The sequence below is a fragment of the Nomascus leucogenys genome, chromosome 5 (genome assembly GCF_006542625.1).
Source record: "Nomascus leucogenys isolate Asia chromosome 5, Asia_NLE_v1, whole genome shotgun sequence".
Classification (NCBI taxonomy): Eukaryota; Metazoa; Chordata; class Mammalia; order Primates; family Hylobatidae; genus Nomascus; species Nomascus leucogenys.
This window is the reverse complement of record NC_044385.1, coordinates 26,619,756-26,647,562: the sequence shown is the minus strand read 5'-3', so window position 1 is coordinate 26,647,562 and position 27,807 is coordinate 26,619,756. Positions and strand designations below refer to the sequence as shown.

The window sequence follows — 27,807 nt, the reverse complement described above, 5'->3', positions numbered from 1 at the left end:
TGTTTCTAGGCATAAGCAAACAGTTACATAGTTTTTTCAGGTTATATATGCGAATGCTGTCAGCTCTTTCTAATTGTCCTAGTCTGGAACTTCCATGTGTAATACTGTCCTCTCATAATGAGGACATTATGATTTTAAAAGGATTTGTGCTTTATGTTGTACACTAGGGTTTTTTTAACCCATTTATTGGAATATTGATATGTCTAGATTTTTTTATTAGAAACTGAAAAACTTTGCTGCTTTCCCTGTTTTGTATGTGTTCATTCTTTTTTCCAGTCTTTAAACAAGATGGACTATATTACCTTTCAAAACAATGCAAAATTTGAGCCTGGAGCAAAGCTCCTCTTATTGCCCTCTCGTTGTCATCATTGGTCCTCCCATAAGAGTGTTTATTTTGACTTTTGATACTTAATTTTTCAGCTGTTACTAAAATAATCTTTACAGTCTTGTTTATGTCTGCCAAATGACAGTAAAGGCAAAAAAATCAATTCATAAATTTTTAATGAAAGATTTCTGTGTACAAATGCAGAAGCATATAGTATATTTTACAAAGGTTGAAATCATTTAAGTAAAATTATTTCTGTCTGGCCGTTCTAAATTCCATATTTTTAAAATGTGCACCTAAGGCCAGGCTTGATGGCTCATGACTGTAATCCAAATACTTTGGGAGGCCAAGGTGGGCAGATCACCTAAGTCCAGGAGATCGAGACCAGCCTGGGCAACATGGAAAAACCCCATCTCTACATTAGCTGGGCGTGGTATCACACATCTGTAGTCCAAGCTACTCGGGAGGCTGAAGCAGGAGGATTGTGAGCCCAGGAGGTTGAGGATGCAATAAGCCATGATTGCGCCACTGGACTGCAGCCAGGATGACAGAACAAGACCCTGTGTCCAAATAAGATAAAATAAAATAAATGTGCACCTAAGTATAGAGTGTATATTTCCCAAAGCTAGTTTAATTCTTTAATTCGTCTGAATCAATTATTTGGTTAATATAACTCTCAGGCAGTCATTTATGTTCATTGGCACTGATGGCTAGAGTAAACTTTGTTTTGTTAATTTTGGAATTGTTTTTGTCCTCTAGTTTCTCATGAGATACCTGAAATGAAATCAGAGTGGATGAGTTTATTCAGCTAGTTTCTATGTCTAGTGCAGTTTGTTGGCCTAGTTCTTTATACCATGCCTGAAACCACCCAGACTCGGGTTACATGAGCTCTCTCCTGTCACGCAGTACCTCCGTTTTCTGGGAATGTTTCTCCCTTGACTTTTAATGTTAACTCTTTTGGTTACCATGAAAGAATTTTACATATGCATGAGGTTCACACAACTAAGGGCAGGTAGTCCATATCTCTCTTCCCTTTCATGTATCCATACTTTGTTGCTTTCTATGCTTTATTTTTGGAAAAAGACCCTCAGATTTTGAATTAACAGAGTTAAACCCCCACATCTTCCCTTTCTTAAGGAGATCTTCTTTCCAACCTTTATCTTCCGTTCTGAGAAGATTACTTTTATTCTGCTTTGAAATACAACTGTTGTTGTGAGACAAACTGCTAAGTAGACTCTTGGTGATTCCCAGTGACTAGAATAATAATAATAAAGGGAGGCCGGGCGTGGTGGCTCACGCTTGTAATCCCAGCACTTTGGGAGGCTGAGGCGGGCGGATCACGAGGTCAGGAGATCGAGACCACGATGAAACCCGAAACCCCATCTCTACTAAAAATACAAAAAATTAGCCGGGCGTGGTGGTGGGCACCTGTAGTCCCAGCTACTCGGGAGGCTGAGGCAGGAGAATGGCATGAACCCGGGAGGTGGAGCTTGCAGTGAGCCGAGATTGCGCCACTGCACTCCAGCCTGGGCAACAGAGCGAGACTCTGTCTCAAAAAAAAATAATAATAATAATAATAATAAAGGGAAACAAAACTGTTGATTCTCTCATTACTGCCCAATTCTCTTTCTTTATCACTGCATTTTCTACTTTTTCTGACTCAGCCTAGCCTCAAATCTAGTTTTATGTGAGGATTAGCCGTCAGTCCTTCTATTGTTTTTTTTTTCCCATGCTAATTATAAAATATTGTATAAAATGTATTCTTTCATTGTATACGATCTGTGTGCTTAGTAAAAGAAGGGTGCCTGCTCACTGTTCCTCACATCCTTCTGCCATGGCTTTGCACCATTCCAAATACTGCTTATATTTCAAATCAGTTTACATCCTGCCCCCTTATAGTTCCTTCCCTGAAAATCCCAGGCCACACTTCGAGTTGTTCTTTTGGTCTTTATTAAAACTCACTGCTAATAGCACACTTTAAATAGTTAATTGTATTGTGTATTCAAATAGTTTTGGCTGACACCTGTAATCCTAGCACTTTGGGAGGCCCAAGCGGGCAGATTACCTGAGGTCAGGAGTTTAAGACCAGCCTGGCCAACATGTTGAAACCCTGTCTCTACTAAAAATAAAAAAATTAGCTGTCCATGGTGGCAAGCGCCTGTAATCCCAGCTACTTGAGAGGCTGAGACAGGAGAATCGCTTGAACCTGGGAAGTGGAGGTTGCAGTGAACTGAGATCACGCCACTGCACTCCAGCCTGGGAACAGAATGAGATTCCATCTCAAAAAAAAAAAAAAAAAAAAAAAATTAGGTCGGGCACGGTGGCTCACGCCTGTAATCCCAGCACTTTGGGAGGCTGAGGTGGGCGGATCACCCGAGGTTGGGAGTTCAAGAGCATCCTGACCAACATGGAGAAACCCCGTCTCTATTAAAGATACAAAATCAGCCAGGCATGGTGCCCATGCCTGCAATCCCAGTTACTCTGGAGGCTGAGGCAGGAGAATCGCTTGAACCTGGGAGGCGGAGGTAGTAGTGAGGCGAGATTGTGCCACTGCACTCCAGCCTGGGTGACAGAGCAAAACTCCATCTCAAAAAAAAAAAAAAAGAAAATTTTAGATTTCATAAGTAAATCTCATTTCCCCAAATAACAGACAAATCACTTAAGGGTTTGATCCATGTATATATTTTTTTCTGACAGGAACATGTGGATATGAAGGGAGCACCAAATAAATGCAACTTAACTGAGAAACATCAGAAAATTATTTTCATTTTTCTTCTAATTGCTTATCTCTCAGCTATCAAATCTGCTATTGCTCCTATATTTCTTGCTTAATTTATAGAAACCATATTCTGCCAGGCACCTGATTTAAAATTCTCAGAACTCTCTTGTATTCCATCCATTCCCTCAGAACCAAAATGAGTCTTGTCATCAATTGCAATAGATTATACTTATGATTTCTTTCTTCCATTTCCTCATGTCTAGTTCAGTCCTCTCTTCTCTTTCCTGGACGTTATAACAACTTCGTAAGGTGTCTTCTTGTTGCTAGTCTCTGGATTCTGTCTTACCCAGGGATCTTGTAGCAACATTATTTTAAAACACTACCTTATTCAAAAACAGGCATCTGTAGTGAGAAAAACAGCATATAAGGCACAGCCTTTGTCCTCAAGGACTTTAAATAACGTGAAGGAGATAAACCTATGTACAGCTAACTGTAATCAAAGGTAGAGTTTAATAACAGTAACACTAGGATATAAGCAGAGTTCTATGGGAACACAGGAGAAGGACAGATGAGTGATTAAGACGAGGTTTTATTCATTCAATTTACAAATATGTACTGACCATTTAGTGCTGGGTACTTTTAGGTGCTGGATATGCAATATTGAACAAACCAGACATGGATCATTCTTTGATTGGGTTTATGGTCCAGTGGTGGAGATACATGATTAACAGGTAAACCAAAATATTACATAACAACAAGCTACATTCAATTGTAGGCAAAGATCAGGGTGCCATGAAAGAGAGTAACAGAAAGGTCCCAGACTTTATGTGGTCATTTTGAAATGAAAAGGAACTTAGGTGGGAAGATAGGGGAAAATATTCTAGGCAAATATCCTTGTCTTTTATTCTACTGAGAAAATAGAAACCAAAAGTCATGAGTACTCTTCACTTCCCATTCCCATACCTTAAACATTACTGTTGAGACCAACTGATGGGAGGGACGGGAGGCAAACAAGATGACGCAGACACAGGGCACCCGGAGGAAAGTCTGTTATTACTACAACGGGGATGTTGGAAATTACTATTATAGACAAGACCATCCAATGAAGCCTCACCAAATCTACTACTCACAATTTGCTGCCCAACTGTGGTCTCCACTGAAAAATAGAAATCTGTCATCCTCACAAACCCAGTACTGAGGAGATGACCAAGTACCACGGAGATGATTACATTAAATTCTTGCACTCCATCCGTTCAGATTACATGTTCGAGCACAGCAAGCAGATGCAGATTCAACATCGGCAAGGACTGTCCAGTATTCGATGGCCTGTTTGAATTCTTGCAGTTGTCTACTGGTGGCTCTGTGGCAAGTGCTGTCAAACTTAATAAGCAGCAGATAGACATCGCTGTGAATTGGGCTGGGGGCCTGAACCATGCGAAGAAGCCTGAGGCATCTGGCTTCTATTACATTAATGACATTGTCTTGGCCATCCTGGAACTGCTAACCTATCACCAGAGGGTGCTGTGTATTGACATTGATATTCACCATGGCGATGGGATGGAAGAGGCCTTCTATACCACAGACTGGGTCGTGACTATGTCTTCTCCTAAGTATGGAGAGAACTTTTCAGGAACTAGGGATCTACAGGATATTGGGGCTGGCAAAGGCAAGTATTATGCTGTTAACTACCTGCTCCAAGATGGGATTGACGGCAAGTCCTGTGAGGCCATTTTCAAGCTGGTCACGTTCAAAGTAATGGAGATGTTCCAGTCTAGTGCAGTGCTCTTACAGTGTGGCTCAGACTCCTTATCTGGGGACTGGTTAGGTTGCTTCAATCTGATCATCAAAGCACATGCCGGCCTGTCGTGGTGGCTCATGCCTGTTCTCAGCATTTTGGGAGGCCGAGGCAGGAGGATCACTTGAGGTCAGAAGTTTGACAACAGCCTGGCCAACATGGTGAAACCCCGCATCTACTAAAAATACAAAAATTAGTCAGACATGATGGTGCACTTCTGTAATCCCAGCTATTCAGGAGGCTGAGTCATGAGAATCGCTTGCACCCTAGAGGCGGAGGTTGCAGTGAGCCGATTGCACCAGGGCACTCCAACCTGGGGAACTGAGTGAGACTCCATCTCAAAAAAAAGAGGGTGGCGGGGGCATGCCAAGTGTATGGAATTTGTCAGGAGCTTTAACCTGCCTATGCTGATGCTGGGAGGAAGTGTTTCCATCATTTGTAATGTTGCCTAGTGCTGGACATATGAGACAGGTGTGGCCGTGGATACAGAGATCCCTAATGAGCTTCCATACAGTGACTACTTGGAATAGTTTGGACCCGATTTCAAGCTCCACATCAGTCTTTCCAGTATGACTAACCAGAACACGAATAGTACTTGGAGAAGATAAACAGCGACTGTTTGAGAACCTGAGAATGCTGCCCCACACACCTGGGTCCAAATGCAGGTGATTCCAGAGGAGCCATCCCGGAGGAGAGTGGCGATGAGAGCGAAGAAGACCCTGACAAATGCCTCTCAATCTGCTCCTCTGACGAACGAATTGCCTGTGAGAAAGAGTTCTCTGACTCTGATGAGGTGGGAGAGGGTGGCCACAAGAACTCTTCCAACTTCAAAAAAGCCGAGAGTCAAAACAGGATGAAAAAGAGAAAGACCTAGATGAGAAGAGCGAAGTCACCGAAGAGGAGAAAACCAAGGAGGAGAAGCCAGAAGCCAAGGGGGTCAAGGAGGAGGTCAGGTTGGCCTGAACAGACCTCTCCAGCTCTGGCTTCTTCCCAAGTCCCCTGCCTTTCTCCACCAACACCTCAGATTTTATACTTTCTATTTCTCTGTGTATTTATAGGAAAGTTTATTAAATATAAATATCCCCAGGGACTAGACAGAAACCAAAGCCCTGAGCCCAGGGCAGCTATGCTGGGTGAACTCTTCTAGGAGCTGCCTTGCCACCCATCCTTCCATCCTTCCCCAGTTCTTAACTTTGAACCATAAAGGGTACCAGGTTTGGGTGAAAGGGATACTTTTATGCAACCATAAGACAAAATCCTGAAATTCCAAATGCCTGCTTAGTAGCTTTGGAAAGGTACTCTTATTGAACATTCTAGAAGAGGTGGCCAGGTCTTCAAGGGTCTCCTGTTCTTTTCACACTCCTAATGTAACATCAGCCATTTTTAGATTGGCTCTCTTCTCAAGTGAGCCAAGAAACTCACACTGCCTGCCCTTTGTCTTCCCCTAATTCTGCAGGTGGAGGTTGGTGGTCTAGTTTCCTTTTTGAGATACCGTTTTCGTTTTTGAGACTCTTTGTAATAAAATGGTACATTTCTATACAAAAAAAAAATTAAATTCACTGTTTAGACCCCATCTCTCCCCACTGCTTGTCACAGTGGAAAGATGTCTTTTGTTGAAGACTTCACTCACTCATCTGTTTGCTGGATTTGGTGACTATCTACCTTCCTTCTCAGTATCTCACCCCTTCAAAAAGGCTCTCTCTTCTGTAACCAACTGAACCTTGTCTCTATCAACTCCTTTTCCTCAGCTTTTATACATACGTGAATCTCTTCCACTAAAAAAGGCATCCTTCAACCCGGCAATCCCCTTTCAGTGCTGCCATCTTGCTCCTCCTTTGTAGTGAGCCTTTTTGAAGAGTAACTACACTTAAACCATCACCCATTCCTCACTAGTCCATTTACTTTCTGGTTCCTAATGCCACCACTCCACTGAAACTTCCCCCAGCAAAGTCCCCCATCTCTGTTGCTAAACACAAGGGGCTACTTATTTAGGCGTCACCTTATTTGACCATTTGGCCATATTTGACAGGACAGCGCTCTCCCCTCTTCGAAGAACTCCTTCCTTGCCTTCCGTGTCATGCTGTGCGGGTTTTTCTTTTTGGATTTCTTTTCTTTCTAACCTTTAAATACTAGTGTTCCTTGAGGCTGTACTCTGAGCCCTTTTCTATTTATTCTTACACTATTCATTCTTCCTGGAGAATCCCACCCACCCCACAACTTTTGTACAGCATCCTCTGTAGGCTAAGGATTCCTGAGTCTCAATCCCTAGCCTTCCAAGAGAATATGAATTCTCTAGAAAGTTTTAATTTAAAAATGTATCATGTAGGGACATGGATGAAACTGGAAAACATCATTCTCAGTAAACTATCGCAAGGACAAAAAACCAAACACCGCATGTTCTCACTCATAAGTGGGAATTGAACAATGAGAACTCATGGACACAGGAAGGGGAACATCACACTCCAGGGACTGTTGTGCGGTGGGGGGAGGGGGGAGGGACAGCATTAGGAGATATACCTAATGCTAAATGACGAGTTAATGGGTGCAGCAAAACAACATGGCACATGGATACATATGTAACAAATCTGCACATTGTGCACATGTACCCTAAAACCTAAAGTATAATAATAATAATAATAATAAATATGAAAGTGAAAAAAAAATGTATCATGTGGCCGGGCATGGTAGCTCATGCTTATAATCCCAGCACTTTGGGAAGCCGAGGCAAGCAGATCGCTTGAATCCAAGAGTTCCAGCCTGGGCAACATAGTGAGACCCTGTCTTTAAAAAAAAAAAAAAATCATGTGACAATGACCTCTGGAAAAGCCTCCAGTCCAGCACAGCAGTATTCTTAGAGATTCCAGTTGTTAGAGATCTGCCCTGGATTTTTTATTTTCTAGTCATTAGCTTTAGGGAGATATTAATAAATGAGGGGAAGGTACCTGGGCAGTCAAGAAATTAGCCTTCAAAAGATATATATATATGGGAAGTTATTTTTCTACTTAGTGGAATATTGGCAAGTAAAGTTTAAAGATGGAGAATGTACTTTACAGGACCTGGAAAAAGCAATTAATATATCAGCACCTAAAATGAAAACCTAAAATTCTATAGTAATAAAAAGTGAACAATCTTTCTAAATTAATACAGAATTATTCAAATAAGTTTCTTCCAGTTTCCCATTGCCTGACCATGAATATAGTAAATTCTCTACTAGATTGCCTTTCTTTTTTTGGTGATGGTGGTAAAAAACACATAACATATATTTACCCTCAACAACTTCTAAGTGTGTATCACAGTGTCGTTAACTGTGTGTACATTGTTGTACAACGGATCTCCAGAACTTTTTCATCTTGTGTGACTAAAACTGTACTCATTGAACAAATCCCCATTTCCCCCTCATCAGCACCAGCAATCACCATTCATCTTGTGTGACTAAAACTCTGTACTCATTGAACAAATCCCCATTTCCCCCTCATCAGTCCCAGCAATCACCATTCTATTATACTTCATGTTTCTGTGAGTTTAACTACTTTAGATAATCTGTGTAAGTAGAATCATGCAGTATTTGTCTTTCTGTGATTGGCTTATTTCACTTAGCATAATGTCCTCAAGGTTCATCCATGTTGTAACATATAACAGGATTTTTTTAAGGCTGAATAATATTTATTTGTATTTATGTACCACATTTTCTTTGTCAATTTATTTGTCAATGGACATTTAGGTTCCTTCCACATCTTGGCTTTTCTGACTAATGCTGCAGTGAATATAAGTTTCTGAATATCTCTTTGATATTCTGCTTTCAGTTTTTTTTGGATAAATACCCAGAAGTGGGATTACTGGATCATATGGTAGTTCTATTTTTAATTTTTTGAGGAACCTCTATACTATTTTCCATAGCAGCTGCACCATTTTACATTCCTGCCAGCAGTTCACAGGGGTTTCAATTTCTCCACATGCTCACCAACACTTGCTTCTTGTTTTTTTGATAGCGGCCATCCTAATGAGTGGCCATCCTAATGAGTATAGTGGCCATCCTAATGAGTATAAGGTGATAGCTCACTATGGTTTTGAGTTCCCTGTTGACTAGTGATGTTGAGCATCTTTTCACACAGCAAGCATGCTTGTTGGCCACTTACGTATCTTTTTTGGAGAAATATCTATTAATTACTTTGCCCATTTTTTATTCAGATTATTTGTTTTGATGTTATTGAGTTGCAGGCATTCTTTGCATATTCTGAATATTTACTTCTTATCCAGTATATGTTTTGCAAATATTTTTCCCATTCTCTAGCTGGCCCCCACAAGGTTGCCTTTTAACAGCCCAGGACTGTCTGTTATTTCACAACCTTAGCTTCATCTGATTCGGGTAATTCACATCAACCCCAGCTTGATTCTTACCTAATTCCTAACTCTAGACTTAAATTTTGACTGCCTTCCCTTCCCACATTATCTTAGCTATCTTTATTGATAGCTTTACTGCTAACCCTGATTTTCATTCCCCATGACTTCTTCTTTACTAATATTTTAGTAAATGATGGTTTTAAAATAAGGCGTATATTTGGCATAAACCAGGAAAAAATTATAATCTCTGTATGCAGGGATAGCTTTACTGCTAACCCTGATTTTCATTCCCCATGACCTCTTCTTTACTAATATTACTACATCATTACTAAAGTAAATGATGATTTTAAAATAAGGCGTATATTTGGCATAAACCAAGAAAAAATTATAATCTCTATATTAATCTTAAATGTAAAAATCTAAAGCAGAAGTTAAAATCTGCTTTATAAGAAGTAAGTTCTTATGTTAAAATATCCAAATTTGAAAATATTCCCTTTGAAGGAATAAGAGGGGCATGCTATTTTGAATCAATGCATTTGGTGAGTGTGTAGGAAGATAGTCATAGTCGTTGTGTGTGTCCCAAAGTCTTACACCTCTTTTTGGCCCACTAATCAAACTAGAAATGTCACTTGAAACTTGTTGAGTGAACTAGTAATTTTACATTTGCTAAAATAGAGCTATAACAAGTGGCTGAATGTTCTGATTGACCACACGTAATGTAGAGTTTATTTCCTAGCAAATAATGAAAGATCGATGGATGAATGTTGGTCATGAAGAAGAAGAACTAAAGCCATATACTGAGCCTGATCCAGATTTCAATGACGCAAAAAGAATAGGTAAGTATTTAAACATGTTAAGAAGTGCTGTCCCTAGGCAACAAGTAAGAGTCCTTTAGTGTGCCAAAATAGTGTTTAAAAGTATAAATAGGAAGCAATTTTTATTTGAAAAATACTTGCATTATCATTTTAATGATAATACACTGAAAATTATACATTTCAAGTTCCCTAATTTGTTCTCATATATATTATGGTCTAATTCAATGTTTGACAACAGTGATATAAAACTTAATGTAAATAAATTGAATTCTTTCCTTTCCGTGATGCCCAGCAGGAGGAATGGCTGATGTAACTATCAGCACTGATCAGACTGATAAGTATCAGCGAACATAGCATGTATTTTAACCAAAGATGTAGAGGCACCGAATTAAGAGTTGAACACTTTGGCTCTCCCTTTCTTTTTCCACTGTCTTAGCAATGTTTATTCTCCCTCCTCACTCGTCCTGCTACTGCCCATACCCAGCCAGAGCTCTCCTTCTAACTTGTTCTCTTCATTTCACAATCCCTTCCCAAAGCCATCATTTAGTCTCAACTGAGTCATCTCAACTGTGTTCCTATCTGGCTTGAGGGCAGAGTGGCAGGGGAGAGCATTTTAGAGTGTTAGGAACCTGATCAGAAAAACCATGGAAATTCAGATCTTCCAAAGAAGAGTCAACCTACTGCAAATCAGAACGCAGAAATTGTTAAGAGATGAAAGAAACCACTTCACTAGTAGCTGAGGATGAGTTGAGAGAAAGATAGAGAATTTTGTGTGTAACAAAGACTGACATGGTCTAGATTGGACAAAGAAAGTTAGCTCAGGAATGTATTAGGCAGTGAGAAATTAAGTGGGCCCGTTAATATATTAACCATGATGTAGGTAATTCTTGCATGTAAAATTATCATTGTACAATATCTGTGAACATATGGTATCCGTAGGTTAATAGTCCAGAAGTTTTTAAAACTACACTTCAAATTTTCATGACTAAGTTTTCATATTCAAAGGTGGCAAACTTGCCCGTTTTTGTTGATTTGTTTATGAAAATAAAATCATTTTCGGAAAATGTCTCTTTTTTAAATTTCTAGACATTATGATCACCATGGGCTTTGCACGAGATGAAATAAATGATGCCTTAATAAATCAGAAGTATGATGAAGTTATGGCTACTTATATTCTTCTAGGTAGAAAACCACCTGAAGTAAGTTTTTCACCTTTTCACATTACTGTGAATTATTTCTTGAGCTAATATATTAGTAAACATATTCTTTGTGGAATCAAAAATAATATAAAGATCCTACCCTAACATTCTTATTTATTGGAATTCAAAAATGAAGATGTTAAATTATGAACTGGTTTTATTTCTGGGTACCAAGAGAGATTTTATGAAAGAATAGGCCTACTGTCTTTCTTAGCTCCAAGAGCCACCATTCACAGCCTGGCCTTTGAGAATGGCCTCCCCCACAGCTTGTGCATCCAAATGTAACAGTCCCACCAAAGATAATATGGTTATACCAGGTGTGCAGAAAAGACAGTGAGTGAAACATGAGGAAGTGATAGCATTTAAAATAAATGTGTGTCTTAACGGATTTTTAAAAGAGGTAACTCCAGGAAAGGTTATTTGATGACATTTTGCCTTATAAAGTGTCAAGTGACTGATGCTTTCAATTGGGAATTCTCAAGGCCAGGAGAAATATAATAAGGAGATAGATTCAGGAAATAACTGTATACAAATGGTGAACTATGTTAGTCAGTTTTGCATTGCTATAAAGAAGTACCTGAGACTGGGTAATTTATAAAGAAAAGAAGTTTATTTGACTCACAGTACTGCAGGCTGTACACAAAGCATAGTGTTGGCATCTGCTTCTGGTAAGGGCCTCAGGAAGCTTACAGACATGATGGAAGGTGAGGGGGAGCTAGCATGTCACATGGCAAGAGGGAGCAGGTGAGAGGTGGGGGAGGTGCCACTCTTTTAAATAACCAGATCTAGGGTGAACCCGTAGAGGGAGAACTTGTTACCACGAGGACAGCACCAGGCCATTCATGAAGGGTCCACCTTCCTGACTCAAATACCTCCCTCTAGGCCCACTCCAACATTGGAGGTCACACTTCAACATGAGATGTGGAGGGGACAGAACATCCAAACCATATCATGAAGCATAAAAGCAAATGATTCTTTAGGAAAACAAATATAAAGGCTATACATCGAGAGTCAAGAACAGATCGCAGAGCATTAACAATTTATTGGAAGTTAGACGTCTGTGGGAGGTATTTTAGAGACAAAAAGCTGAAATTATTTATAATTCCATAGTAACTGTTAATGGAGCAGTGCATTCCAGCTGACATATATTGAACCTTTATTGTACCAGAAACGATGCTGGGTACTGTGAATAGAAAGACGAGAAAGTCTCTGCTCTCAAGGAGCCCTTAGTCTAGAGGCGAGGTGAGCAGTTAATCATATGGTACAGTATGTGTTCTGATTTTGGGGATGCACAGCATACTCTGGGAGCATATAGGTGGACATGTACCTACAACAGGCTAAGGTCAGACCCACCAAGGCAGGTCTGTGTGACATGTAAGGAGTAGAATTAACAGCAGTACTTGGGGGCCAGTTGTAAATAAGAGATAAGAGCCCATGGGATTTCCAATGTGGATGACTGTGAAAGCACATTTGCCAAGACAGGAAAGGTACAGATTTCAGGGGGAAGAGGGAAAGTTCAATTTGAGATGGTTGAATTTAGGATTCCTGTTGGATGGAGCTGTCTATTAGGCATTTGGATATAAAGATCTGAATTAGGGGGAGAGATTTGAATAATTAATAGATTTGGAGTCTTCATTAGAGGGGAACACATTGCATACAGTAGTGTGCCAGGAACTGTTCTAAGGACTTTACAAATATTAATTAATCTAATCCTCCCAGTGAACCTACCAGGTAGGTACTATTATAATGGAATAGAATCTTTAGTGGAGACATTAATAGCTAGAGATGTGGTATCAAAGAAGCCAAGTCAAGAGAATTTTAAGTGGGAAATACTACAAATGGTTATTTCTAAAGGCTTTGAACTGTTTCTACTTAGATGTTAAAGTACATTCCTGAAGTCTTTAATTTTCCTATTAATTTAAATATAAAAGAAGCACTAATTTTATAAGTATATAACCATACCACGCATGAATTTAAATGAAGTATGAATTGTATCAAATATAAACGAATGAGGCTACTGGTAAGTAGTAAGAGCCTGAACTTTGGGGCCAGCTTCACTGGATCTAAGCACCTCCACCCCTGCCCTACCCCAGCACAACCACTAACTATGCAACTAAGGCAATTAATTTCTGTGCCTCAGTTTTCTTATCTATAAAATGAGGGCAATAATGTGCTTATCTTTTAGGATCATTGAAAGTGTTAAATGAATGAGTACTTATAAACTCGGAACAGTTTCTAGTTGATATTATGTGCTTAAAAACTCGGAACAGTTTCTAGTGGATTATTATGTGCTCTGCATTAGCTGTTTATTATCATCAATATTACTCTGCGATTTATCATTAGTATTATCTATATAAGAATTTAGATTTCCTATTGGGATGCCAGTGATTTCATCAAAAGTTTCCTGGCAGCAAACAACTTGTATGTTACAGAGAGAGGGATAGTGTGTCAACCCGCAGTTTACCATGCTGAGTTCTAAATAGATATAATTTCCTGATCAGAAACAGTAAACCAGATTTCCTTTTTTGCAAATGTGGAGGAAACAAAACAAACAAATCTATATGTATGTTTATATGCATACATACATGTGTGTATATTTAAAATTTTAGATTTTATTGTAAGTTTGAATCTCGGTGATGCCCCTTAACTTTTTTAACCTCAGTTTTTCCATCTATAAAGTGTAGGTTAATACATCATAGGTTTGTTGTGATGGTTAAATAAAGTAACATATAGAAAGAGCTTAGCACAGTGCCTAGTCTATAATAACCCATTCAATAATTGGTAGCTGTTTTTTGGTATTTTGACTAAACTAAGGATTTGTACAAGATAATAGAAGATTATGAGTAGTCACTAAAGCATATTCTATCAAGTTCATCCCTTTTCCTGCTAGCCAACTTAAAGTTCTAGGCCCAATACTACAGTTTTTTCAGTTTGGATTACTTCTTATATAGCTTTAAATCATTTAGAAAATCAAGAGTGCAGTGTTTGTGCAGACTTTTTTTTTTTTTTTTTTTTGCTTTAAAATCCTTGTGGTTTTTCTTCTTACAGTTTGAAGGTGGTGAATCGTTATCCAGTGGAAACTTGTGTCAGAGGTCCCGGCCCAGTAGTGACTTAAACAACAGCATTCTTCAGTCCCCTGCTCACCTGAAGGTCCAGAGAAGTATCTCAGCAAATCAGAAGCAGCGGCGTTTCAGTGATCATGGTAGGGGAAAAAGTCAAATAAGTGAAACAACACACGGGTTCTACCCAAACTTGGGTTTTTAAAGCATTGTACATTCACGTCTCTATGTGCCTGTGTTATCTAGTTCTCACAGACTTATATTACTGAATTATAAATATAATCCCTTTTGCAGGGACTGACCTGATTTTTGAAATCAAAATTTAATCTTCGTTCAGAGTTTAAAGCATGCAAATATGGATAATTTTAATACAGAGTTTTTGTTTGTGAGCAGAAAATAGATCAGTTGTTTTTCAGCTCATTATGGTATTTTAAAAAAAATTATAGCTGGTCCATCCATTCCTCCTGCTGTATCATATACCAAAAGACCTCAGGCTAACAGTGTGGAAAGTGAACAGAAAGAGGAGTGGGACAAAGATGTGGCTCGAAAACTTGGCAGCACAACAGTTGGATCAAAAAGCGAGATGACTGCAAGCCCTCTTGTAGGGCCAGAGAGGAAAAAATCTTCAACTATTCCAAGTGTGAGTAAATACTCTGGTATATTGCAATTTATTGTAATAACTTGTTTTAGGGTTATATGTAAAATTTTTATCTTTCATTTTTTTAAATGATTGAAAATTTTAAAGGGAATTATAATTTAAAGAACATGCAAAAGGGACCACACTTCTCATAAATGCAAGTTAAAAACAACAAAAAAGAATTCTTTTTTGCATGTATAACACTTAACCTCAACACAAAATGGTACATTAAACTTTCCTGCTTCATTTTCCTTTTTATAATGTTTATTTAATATTATATTGGCACATTTCATTTTTATTTACAAATAAGCTGTTTAATGAAGGCAGACTCAGTTAAATAATTAATTTATAAAGTTGCCTCACATTATTCACTTAAAACAGCAAACTATAGAAATTATATAATGGGAACTAGAAGAGGGTTTGAGATGCTCTCCCATAAGGCAGCAGGAAAGAATAGAGATAGAAAATATAAAAGAAAACTAAGATATATGAAATGTAGAAATAGAGTTGGTAACATTCAGATAATAGGTGTTTTGAAAGGAAAGGGAGCAAAACGAAGGAGGAGAAATAGTTAAAGAAATAATAACAAAAAATAAAGAGGGAAGATTTAATTTTGAAAAGACCCAGAATGGCAAATAGAAGCCAGAAAGAAAACCTATTCCTGGACTCTTAAAGTGGAATTTATAGATATCAAAAACAAGATAAAGAATATTTTAAAGATTCCAGAGTCAGAGCGCAGATGACCTTAAAAGGAACAAGATTGTGTAGTCCCAGCTACTCAGGAGGCTGAGGCAGGAGAATAGCTTGAATCTGGGAGGTGGAGCTTGCAGTGAGCTGAGATCGCGCCACTGCACTCCAGCCTGGGCCACACAGCGAGACTCCGTTTCAAAAAAAAAAAGGAACAAGATCCAGAGATTCAGACTGACCTTAGGTTTATCAATAGCAACATGGACACAGTAAGATAAAGGGAAAAATATTTTTAAAGTATTGAAAGAAAAGCTCATTGAGCCTAGAAATTTTATCTAGCCATGTTGTCATTTAAATATGAAGGTACAAAAACCACGTTCTTTGGCATAAAATGTCTCAACTGTTTGACTACACAGTGACCATTTGAAAACACCTTAGTTGGAGGAAGTATTCTTACAGGAAGAGAAATGAATCTAGACTGTTGCTGTAAAATATATAGGAGTTGAAAGTAATCAACTTACTAAAGTATTGTATGTAGTAACATAAGCAAAAAGAGGAAAATAATGAAAATTCAGGATCAAAACTCTGGATAGTATCCAGGGCATAAGGATAGAGGTGGAGATAAAAGAAATATAAACAAACACATGCCTTGTTAGGCAGATGATAGGAGTAAGTTTAAGAAATCATTAGCAGTAAGAGGCTGGGTGCAGTAGCTCACACCTGTAATCCCAGCACTTTGGGAGGATGAGGTGACTGGATCACTTGAGGTCAGGGGTTTGAGACCAGCCTGGCTAACATGATAAAACCCTGTCTCTACTAAAAAGAAAATTAGCTGGGCATGGTGGTGCACACCTGTGATCCCAGCTACTTGGGAGGCTGAGGCAGGAGAATCTCTGGAACCTGGGAGGCAGAGGTTGCAGTGAGCCAAGATTGCGCCATTGCACTGCAGCCTGGGCAACAAGAGTGAAACTCCATCTCAAAAAAAAAAAAAAAAGAAAAAGAAAGAAAGAAATAAATCATTAGCAGTAAGCAGCAAACATGAGTTCAGGAACTTAAGGGTGAACAATGTAAGAACAAAGAATTAAAACCTTTAAACCAACAGAAGGAAAAAAAAAAACCTTAGCCTGTGGACAGGAGAGAAAAAAATTACTTTAAATAGCAAATGCAAGATAAGATACCAAAATGTCCAAAATTCCAAGTGGCTTCAACTCCCTAATACCCATTATTTTATGTAGTCCACTGGAGCCTTACCTCTTTTGAATATGGTTATGTATATTTGAATATGTATCTATGGTATGATTAGATTATCACCGTTTAGTCTGTGGAACAGATATGCATAACCACTTCAAGAATTGATGGATAAAACCACTTAGCTTCTACCTGATCTGTTTAGAAATGATTGAAGTATAATGGGGCTTCAATTTTTTTTTTTTTTTTTTTTTTTTTTTTGCTAGAGAAACCACTATTTGCCTTAGAGGACAGCTTCCAGTGTAATCACCCCACATAGCAGAAAGAAATAATTGGTCCCGTACTTTCTACCATTTAATATTAACCTGTCATTTGACTGAACTGAGTCTTATTTTCCTAGGAACATACTCAGCTTTGTTTATCTCCATGCCTGTCTTTATGTAGTGCCCTTGCCTAAACATTCCCCTTACATTATGAAAATTCCATTTCCATAGATCATTTCAAGTCTTGTCTCCTGGATAGAATCTTTTATGGCCGAATACTCCAAAACCCATCAGCGTTTTCAATTGCTTATCCTGTCATTTAGCTCTTAACTGTTTATACGCTGTCTTGTTTCATTCACTGTTGTTTTCCCATGTAAACCTTATCTCCCCAAATTTATAATCTGTTATATATTGACACAGTGGCTTTCTCAGAGTCATTAGTGCTGAAGCATATAGTGTGTATTCAAAGCATATTTATTAAAGAAGGGATAAAAATTAAGGAATTAGTATAAATTCAAATTAATTATGCCACACTTATCTTTTTTTAAAAAACATAAGCCAAAAGATTTTGATGGAGAAGTTCTGTTCTTAGCCACATAATACTATAATATATTGTTATTTACTGTTTTAATTTTGGTAGTTTGAGAAACCAAAGTAATATATTTTGTTTACTTTTAGCACTTCAGGAGTTTCTAAAGTAAAGTTAATCATCTCTTCTTTCCTATCCATTTCCTTTTAGTCTGAACTCCTAATATAACTAGTGCTAATCATTTAGGATGAATTCTTCTACAGGTTTTCCTTCATTAAGGAAAACATAGGCCGGGTGCAATGGCTCATGACTATAATCCCAGCACTTTGGTAGGCCATGGAGGAAGGCTTGCTTGAGGCCAGGAGTTTGAGACCAGCCTGGGCAACCTAGTGCAACTTGATTTCTACAAACTATTTTAAAATTAGCCTGGTGTAGTAGTGCATGCCTGTAGTTCCAGCTACTTGGAAGGCTGAGGAGGGAAGATTGAGGAGTTTGGAGTTTGAGGCTGCAATGAGCTATGAGCTATGGTTGTACCACTGTGCTCCAGCCTGGGTGACAAGAATGAGAGACCCTGTCAAAAAAATAAAAATAAATAAGTGAATGTATATGTACATAGAGCATTTTATTTTACTTTTTTATAAAAGTGAGATCATACTATGTACCATTTTAATTTTTTTCACTTATAATAGTTGAGGGTCCTTCTAGATCAGAACATCAAGATCTTTTTAATAGATGCATATTATTTCATTGGTATTAACAGATAGATATATCATAATTTATTCAACCTTTCTTTTGGTGAAGTGTTCAGAGTTTTTCATTCTCCAGAGTGCACATCCTTATACATTTATGTTATTGGTATACTTCTATTAGAGGCATTCTCAAAAGTTCCATCTCTGGATCTGTATGAGAACACTTATTTTTAACCTCAGCCGCAAAGAGGCAGGCTCCTCATGCTCCTCAGTCCATGACACAGTCACCCTTGGTCTGTGCAGCCCCATCTCCACTCCCGCTCACCTCACCTAAAACCTCAGCTATGATGTGTCTTAGTGTACTTGACTATGTGTATATCATTGGAATATATACATTTAAATTTTTAATAAATGCTACCAAAGTAATTTTCCAAATGGTTGGGATAATTTAGAGAGTAGTTATTTCTCCACAAACTCATCAACAGGATATTATCAATCTTTAACATTTTTGCCAATCTGAAGGGCAAAAAGAAAAAATAGGTATCCATTTGTTTTCAATTTGCATTTTCTTGTCTATTGGTGACATTGATTGTGTGGCCCACAAAACCTAAAATGTTGACTATATGACGCCTTACAGTAAAAGTTTGCTAATCACTGCTTTAAAGCCAAAATACGCAGCTTTAATACCTTTTCTTTGAGGTAATTTTTAGAAAGTACTTGAGCATTTACAATTCAAGCCCTGTAATAGTGCAAAATAACTGCCTGAACAAATGAACATTTTTACCAGTGTCAGTAGAATATAATGGAAAATATTAAATCCATTCAAATGGCATGAAATGGTCCCTTCCTTTCTGATGGAAATAGTGTCCATAACATCCATAGGTAATTAATAGGTGATAGTACATTTAATGTTTATAAAATCATAGTACATTTAATGTTTATAAAATCAGAATTGTCTTAGTCAATAGTAAAAGCTCTTGCTTATAAGTATGATTCTATTGACAGTATTATTTAATATTAGTTTAGTATCTTGACTGAAGGATGATACTGGCAGATGATCTTTAAAACTGGCCAGTTGATAGACAGCATGGGGAGAGTTTTGAGTTAAATGGTTAAATAGAATAATGGTTGGATAAATGTTCTGGTTAGTTATCTGAGTCATCTGTTTTGTTGTTCATCACCCACAACCATCACAGACTAGAAATGAAAGGAGTCTCTCTTAGTTCGTTTTGTGTTGCTATAACAGAATACCACATAATGGATACTTTGTAAAGAAAAGAAATTTATTTCTCACAGCTCTGGAGGCTGGGTAGTTCAATATCAAGATGCCAACTTCTGGTGAGGGCATTCTTGCTGCATCACCCCATGGCATAAAGTGAGATCAAGAGAGCACATGCAAGAAAATAAGAGGGGGCCAAATATGCTTTTTATAACAAAGCCACTCCCGAGATAACTAACCCACTTTCACAAGAATTCCTTTGTGAGACCAGAGCCAAATCACCTCTTATCAGCCACAGCTCCCAACACTTTTGCATTGAGGATCAAGCTTCTAACACAGGAACTTCAGGAGACACATTCAAACTGTAGCAGAGTATTACTATTTGTAAGTAAGGTACAGGAAAAACAAACTTAATATTTTCCTTCTAGAAATTCCCATCCAAAAATTATATGTGGGAGTTCAGGGAAAACCCTTGACTAGCCTAGAAACTTGCAAGCTAAGTGTTGAGTTTTGAAGACACAAATATGTTTTGCTGTTTTTGAATCAAGAAAACAAACTTGTAAAGGTATTTTCCATATTATCTATCACATGTATGAGCAGTACAAAATATAAAATGATGTAAACCACTATGGTATGAATCTTAGTGCCCCCCGCACCCTCTGCCAAAATTCATGTGTTAAAATTCTAACCCTAAAGGTGGTAGTATTAGAAAGCAGGGCCTTTAGGAGGTGATTAGGTCATGAGGGCTCTCATGAATGGGATTAGTCCCCTTATAAAAGAGGACCAAGAGACTTGTTCTACCCTTCTACCATGTGAAATCACAACAAAAAGATGGCCATCTAGGAAGCGGGCCTTCACATCTCTACACCTTGATCTTGATCTCACAGCCTCTAGAACTGTGAGAAATAAATATCTGTTGTTTATAAGCCAGCCAGTTTATGATACTTTTTATAGCAGCCCAAACAGACTAATACATGAACTCTAAGAAAAATATTAATCAATTTTGTTACAAAATAAGGGGAAGAAGGAAGGGCCAAAGATGGCTGAGTAGAAACAATGCCTGTCTGCAGCTCCCACCGAGAGAAATGCAAAAGGCGAGTGATGTCTGCCCTTCCAACTGAAGTACCCAGGTTCTTTCATTAGAACTGACTAGGTGGTTGGTGTAACCCACGAAAAGCAAGGAAAAGTGGCAGGGGTGGGGGGCGGGTGATTCACCCAGGAGCTGCACTGGGCAAAGGAACCTCCCTCCCCAAACCAAGAGAGGCAGTGAGGGAGTGTGCTGCCTGCCTGGGGCACTACACTTTTCCCACGGATTTTTGCAAGTCATGGATCAGGAGATTCCCTATGAGCCTACACCACCAGGGCCTTGGGTCCCAAGCACAAAACTGAGCAGACCCATGGCAGCTGCCCCTGTCAGCAACCTTTTGGACAGGCACTGAGCTGCAGGAGTTTTTACATAATCTGGTGGCCCCTGAAACTCCAGAAAGACAAGAGATCTGTCTACTCCCATGGAAAGGGATCTGAAGCCGGGGAGCCAGGCAGCCTCACTCAGCGGGTCCCACTCCCACGGATCCCCGCAAGCTAAGAACCACTGACTTGGAATCCCTGCTGGCCAGCACAGCAGCCTGGAGTCTGCCTAAGATGACCCAAGTTCCCGGCGTGGGGGGCAACCACTGTTACTGCAGCTCTAGTCAGTGATTTTCCCCTGCCAGTGTTAGGGAGGCTGCGTGGTTTGGACTGAGCTGTATTCCCCACAGCACAGCATAGCAGCTGTGGCAGATCATGGCCAGACTGCTTCTTTAGGCGGGACCCGGATCCATCCCTCCTCACCAGGCAGGGCCTCCCTGCAGGAATCCCAGCAACTCCAGCCAGGGTCTTACAGACAGAACTCTCATCTCCCTGAGACAGAGTACCTGGGGGGAGGGGCAGCTGTGTTCTCAGGTTAAGCAGTCCTACCTGCTGGCTCTGAAGAGTCTGGGCATTCAGGATGAGAGGGATTCCCCGAGCACAGAGTACCAGTTCCACCAAGGGGCAGCCAGACTGCTTCCTTAAGGACGTCCGTGATACTGTGTTTTTTGTCTGGGTGAGACCTCCCAACTGGGGTTAGCAGACAACTCATACGGGAGAGTTCCAGCTGGCATCAGGTTGCTGCCCCTCTGGGATGAAGCTTCCAGAGAAAGGAGCAGACAGCAATCTGCTCTTCTGCAGCCTCCACTGGTGATACCCAGGCAAACAGGGTCTGGAGTGGACCCCCAGAAAACTGCAGCAGACCTGCAGAAGAGGGGCCCGAATGTTAGAAGAAAAACAAACAGAAAGCAACGACAACTACATCAAAGAAGACCCCACAAAAACCCCATCCAAAGGTCAACAGCCTCAAAGATCAAAGGTACATTAATCCACAAAGATGAGGAAAAACCAGTGCGAAAATGCTAAAAATCCCTAAAGAAGAATGCTTCTTCTCCTCCAAATAATTGCAACACCTCTCCAGCAAGGGAACAGAACTGGCTGAAGCTGAGATGGATGAACTGACAGAAGTAGGCTTTGGAAAGTGGGTAGTAATGAACTTTGCTGAGCTAAAGGATTATGTTCAAACCCAATGCAAAGAAGCTAAGAACTGTGATGAAAGATTACAGGAGTTGTTACCTCAAATAACCAGTTTAGAGAGGAACTTAATGGCCTGATGGAGCCGAAAAACACAGCACGATGCAAACACAAGTAGCAATAGCCGAATAGACCAAGTGGAAGAGAGACTGTCAGTTTGAAGACTGTCTTGGTGAAATGAGGCAGGCAGTCAAGATTAGAGAAAAAAGGATGAAAATGAATGAACAAAACCTCCAAGAAACGTGGGACTATGTAAAAGGACTGATTGGAGTATTTAAAAGAGACAGGGAGAATGGAACCAAGTTGGAAAACACACTTCAGGATATCATCCAGGAGAACTTCCCCAATCTACAAGACAGGCCAACATTCAGACTCAGAAAATACGGAGAACCCCAATAAGTTACTTCACAAGATCAACCTCAAGACACATAATCATCAGATTCTCCAAGGTCAAAATGAAGGAAAAAATGTTAAGGGCAACAAGAGAGAAAGGCCAGGTCCCCTACAAAGGGAAGTCCATTCGAGTAACAGTGGACCGCTCAGTGTAAACCCTGCAAGCCAAAAGAGATTGGGGGCCAATATTCAACATTCTTAAAGAAAAGAATTTCCAACCCAGAATTTCATATCCAGTCAAACTAAGCTTCAAAAATGAAGGAGAAGTAAAATCCTTTTCAGACAAGCAAATGCTGAGGGATTTTGCCACCACCAGGCCTGCCTTGCAAGAGCTCCTGAAGGAAGTACTAAACATGGATAGGAAAATTTGTTACCAGCCATTACAAAAACACACTGAAATACACAGATCAATGACGCTATGAAGCAACTACATTAACAAGTCTGCAAAATTGGCCACCCAGCATTATGATGACAGGATCAAATTCACACATAACAATATTAACCTTAAATGTAAATGGGCTGAATACCCCAATTAAAAGACACAGAATGGCAAGCTGGGTAAAGACAAGATCCATCAGTTTGCTGTATTCAAGAGACATATCTCGTGTGCAGAGACACACGTAGGCTCAAAATAAAGGGATGGAGGAAACTTTACCAAGCAAATGGAAAGCAGAAAAAAGTAGGGGTTGCAATCCTAGTTTCTGACAAAATAGACTTTAAGCCAGGAAAGGTCAAAAAAGACAAAGAAGGGCATTACATAATGGTAAAAGGTTCATTTCGACATGAAGAGCTAACTATCCTAAATATACATGCACCCAATATAGGAGGACACAGATTCATAAAACAAGTTCTTAAAGACCTACAAAGAGACTTAGACCCCCCCACACACACAATGATAGTGGAAGACTTTAATACCCCACTGTCAGTATTAGACAGATCATCGAGACAGAAAATTAACAAGATACTCAGGACTTGAACTCAGCTCTGGACCAAGTGGATCTGATAGATATCTACAGAACTCTCTACCCCAAAACAACAGAATATACATTTTTCTTGGTGCCACATGGCATTTACTCTAAAATTTATCACATAATTGGAAGTAAAACACTCCTCAGCAAAGGCAAAAGAACTGAAATCATAACAGTCTCCCAGACCACAGCACTGTCAAATTAGAACTCAAGATTAAGAAACACACTCAAAACCACACAATTACATGGAAACTGAACGACCTGCTCCTGAATGACTTCCGGGTAAATAATGAAATTAAGGCAGAAATCAAGAAATTCTTTGAAACTAATGAGACCAAAAAGCCAATGTACCAGAATTTCTGGGACACAGCTAAAGCAGTGGTAAGAGGGAAATTTATAGCACTAAATACCACATCAAAAAGCTAGAATGATCTCAAATCAACACCCTAACATCACAACTAAAAGAACTAGAGAACCAAGAGCAAACAAACCCCTGAGCTAGCAGACAAGAAATAACCAAGCTCACAGCAGAACTGAAGGAGATAGAGACATGAAAAGCTCTTCAAAAAATCAATAATCCAGAGGCTGGTTTTTGAAAATATAAATAAAATAGACCACTAGGTAGACTAATAAAGAAGAAAAGAGAGAAGACTTAAATAAACACAATCAAATGATAAGGAGGATGCCACCATTGACCCCACAAAAATACAAACAACCATCAGAGAATACTAAAAACACGTCTATGCAAATAAACTGGAAAATCTAGAAGAAATGGATAAATTTCTGGACACATACACCCTCCCAAGACTGAAAGGAATAGCTTGAATCCCTGAATAGACCAATAACAAGTTCTTAAATTGAGGCAGTAATAAATCACCTACCAACCAAAAATAGCCCAGGACCAGATGGATTTACAGCTGAATTCTAATAGAGGTGCAAAGAGGAGCTGAAACAATTTCTTCTGAAACTATTCCAAACAATTGAAAAGGAGGGACTCCTCCCTGACTCATTCTATGAGGCCAACATCATCCTGATGCCAAAACCCAGCAGAGATACAACAAAAAAAGAAAACTTCACGTCAATATCCCTGATAAACATCGATGCAAAAATCCTCAATAAAATACTGGCAAACTGAATCCAGCAGCACATCAAAAAGCTTATCCACTGCGATCAAGTTGGCTTCATCCCCAGGATGCAAGGCTGGTTCAACATACATGAATCAATAAATGTAATTAGTCACATAAACAGAACCAAAGACAAAAACCACATGATTATCTCAATAGACACAGAAAAGGCCTTCGATAAAATTCAACATCCCTTCATGTTAAAAATTCTCAATAAACTAGGTATTGAAGGAACATATTTTGAGTTCCTTAAAAATAGTAAGAGGCATATATGACAAACCCACAGCCAATATCATGCTGAATGGGCAAAAGCTGGAAGCATTCCCCCTTGAAAACTGGCACAAGACAAGGATGCCTTCCCTCACCACTCTTATACAACATAGTATTGGAAGTTCTGGCTAGGGCAATCAGGCAAGAGAAAGAAAGGGCATTTAGATAGGAAGAGAGGAAGTCAAATTGTCTTTGTTTGCAGATGACATGATCCTATATCTAGAAAACCCTATTATCTCAACCCAAAAGCTTCTTAAGCTGATAGGCAACTATAGCAAAGTCTCAGGATACAAAATCAATGTGCGGAAATTGCAAGCATTCCTTTACACCAACAACAGGCAAGCAGAGAGCCAAATCATGAATGAAATCCCATTTACAATTGCCACGAAGAAAATAAAATACCTAGGAATACAGCTAGCAAGGGAAGTGAGGGACCTCTTCAAGGAAAACTACAACCACTGCTCAAGAAAATCAGAGGACCAAAGAAGATGGAAAAACATTCCATGTTCATGGATAGGAAGAATCAATATTGTCAAAATGACCATACTGCCAAAGCAACTTATAAATTCAATGCTATTCCCATTAAACTACCATTGATATTCTTCACAGAATTAGAAAAAAACTATTTTAAAATTCATATGGAACCAAAAAAAGGCTCGTATAGCCAAGATAATCCTAAGCAAAAAGAACAAAGCCAGAGGTATCATACTGTCTGACTTAAAACTGTACTACAAGGCTACAGTAACCAAAACAGCATGGTATTGGTACAAAAACAGGCACGTAGACCAATGGAACAGAATAGAGAACTCAGAAATAAAACTGTGCATCTACAACCATCTCATCTTCAACAAACTTTACAAAAACAAGCAATGGGGAAAGGAATCCCTATTTTAACAAATGGTGCTGGGAGAACTAGCTAGCCATATGCAGAAAATTGAAATTGGACCCTTTCCTTATACCTTGTACAAAAATTAACTCAAGATGGAGTAAAGACTTAAATGTAAAATCCACAACTATAAAAACCCTAGAAGAAAATCTAGGCAATACCACTTAGGACATAGGCATGGGCAAAAGATTGTATGATGAAATCGCCAAAAGGAATTGCAACAAAAGCAAAAATTGACAAATGGGATCTAATTAAACTAAAGACCTTCAGCATAGCAAAATAAACTGTCATCAGAGTGAACAGACAACCTACAGAATGGAAGAAAATTTTTGCAGTCTATCCATCTGACAAAGGTCTAACATCCAGAATCTACAAGAAACTTAAGCAAATTTACAAGAAAAAAAGAACCCCATTAAAAAGAGGGCAAAGGACATAAACAGACATTTCTCAAAAGAAGACATACATGTGGCCAACAAACATGAAAAAAAGCTCAACATCACTAATCATTAGAGAAATGCAAATCAAAACCATAATGAGATATCATCTCATGCCAGTCAGAATGGTGATTATTAAAAAGTTGAGAAACAGCAGATGCTGGCGAGGTTGCAGAGAAACACTTTTACACTGTTGGTGGGAATGTAAATTAGTTCAACCATTGTGGAAGACAGGGTGGTGATTCCTCAAAGACTTAGAACTGGAAATATCATTTGACCCAGCAATCCCATTACTAGGTATATACCCAAAGGAATATAAATCATTCCGTTATAAAGGTTCATGCACATTTATGTTCATTGCAGCACTATTAACAATAGCAAAGACATGGAATCAACCCAAATGCCCATCAATGAGAGACTGGGTAAAGAAAATGTGGTACATATACACCACAGACTACTATGCAGCCATAAAAAGGAATGAGATCATGTCCTTTGCAGGAACATGGATGAAGCCAGAAGCCATTATCCTTAGCAAACTAATGCAGGAACAGAAAACCAAACACCACACGTTCTCACTTATAAGTGGGAGCCGAACAATAAGGACACATGGACACAGAGAGGGGAACAACACACACTGGGGCCTTTCAGAGGAGAGTGGAGGTCAGGGGAGAGCATTAGGAAAAATAGCTATTGCATGCTGGGCTTAATACTTAGCCCACCATGGCACACATTTACCTATGTAACAAACCTGCACATCCTGCACATGTACCCTGGAACTTAAAAATAAAATAAGATTAAAAAACTAAAAAAAAGAAAAAAAACAGCATTTTAAAAAAATGAAATAAGGGGAAGAAGAGATTTCCTTTAGGAAGACTCAAAAAGATTAAGAATGCTATAGTAAGTATAAAATACTGTATATAAACTTATGGTATAATTATATAAAATATAACTTTACTGTGAAAGAACCCCCAAAAAGTTGTTTACATGGTTGGTTTCCACATTGGGGAAGTTACCAAACTACAGTTTAAGAGTCTGCAAGGGTAGTTTTCCACCTAGTTCCCAAATCCTCAGCAGAAAGAACCTTACCTGCTTAGTGATCACTAGATCTTTTTTATTTGAACTAGGAAGGTCAGCTATAAAAGTTAGTTTTATATGAATGTATGACAAATGGAAGCAGTGACACGGTGTTTCCATAACTTTTGCATGGTTGTATCTTAAATTTCCTTGGGGAAATACAACTGATGGTTGCCATACCTGAATGTCACTGGCATTGAAGGCTCAAGGCAAGGGAGGTAGGGTGGGAGGAGCACAAATTCAGAGGCACAGCTTGGAAGGAGAGATCCCATTCACCATCAGCCTTTGAAAAGGAAAGAAATGTCATTGAGAATAGCCAGAAACATTTTAGAGGCTTCTAGAAGATGTATGGTAGCATGATTTGACAAGGAGTTAAGTTATTCGTATGACAATTGGCCAAAATTATGAGATTATTAAAAGCAAATATTTTTATATTGGTACATTTGGTGCCCATGGGGTGATTTTACAGCTTTTCAGTAATCCCGTGCAGTTTTAATAATTGCCCAGGGTGTTTTTCCTATTACATATTTCTAAGATTTGTCCTCTAGATTTCAAATTTCCAGTTAATTTCTACAGAATTAAATATTAATAG

The 27,807-nt window shown here is 38.9% G+C and overlaps 1 protein-coding gene and 1 pseudogene across 6 annotated transcripts in view; both read left to right on the top strand.

Annotated features, from left to right (window-relative positions):
* The window catches only part of MARK1 (microtubule affinity regulating kinase 1), a 137,837-nt gene that overhangs the window by 94,460 nt on the left and 15,570 nt on the right, over positions 1 to 27,807 (top strand). For all 5 annotated transcript variants that reach the window (XM_030812852.1, XM_030812848.1, XM_030812850.1 and 2 more), the window contains exons 10-13: positions 9,917 to 10,016; positions 11,082 to 11,194; positions 14,243 to 14,396; positions 14,700 to 14,893. In XM_030812852.1, the coding sequence (XP_030668712.1) occupies positions 9,917 to 10,016; positions 11,082 to 11,194; positions 14,243 to 14,396; positions 14,700 to 14,893 (561 nt within the window). The remainder of the gene's footprint in view (positions 1 to 9,916; positions 10,017 to 11,081; positions 11,195 to 14,242; positions 14,397 to 14,699; positions 14,894 to 27,807) is intronic.
* LOC100591426 lies at positions 2,936 to 6,033 on the top strand (annotated as a pseudogene). The gene is made up of 2 exons (XR_004030087.1): positions 2,936 to 4,906; positions 5,189 to 6,033. The product of XR_004030087.1 is annotated as a histone deacetylase 1-like (transcript).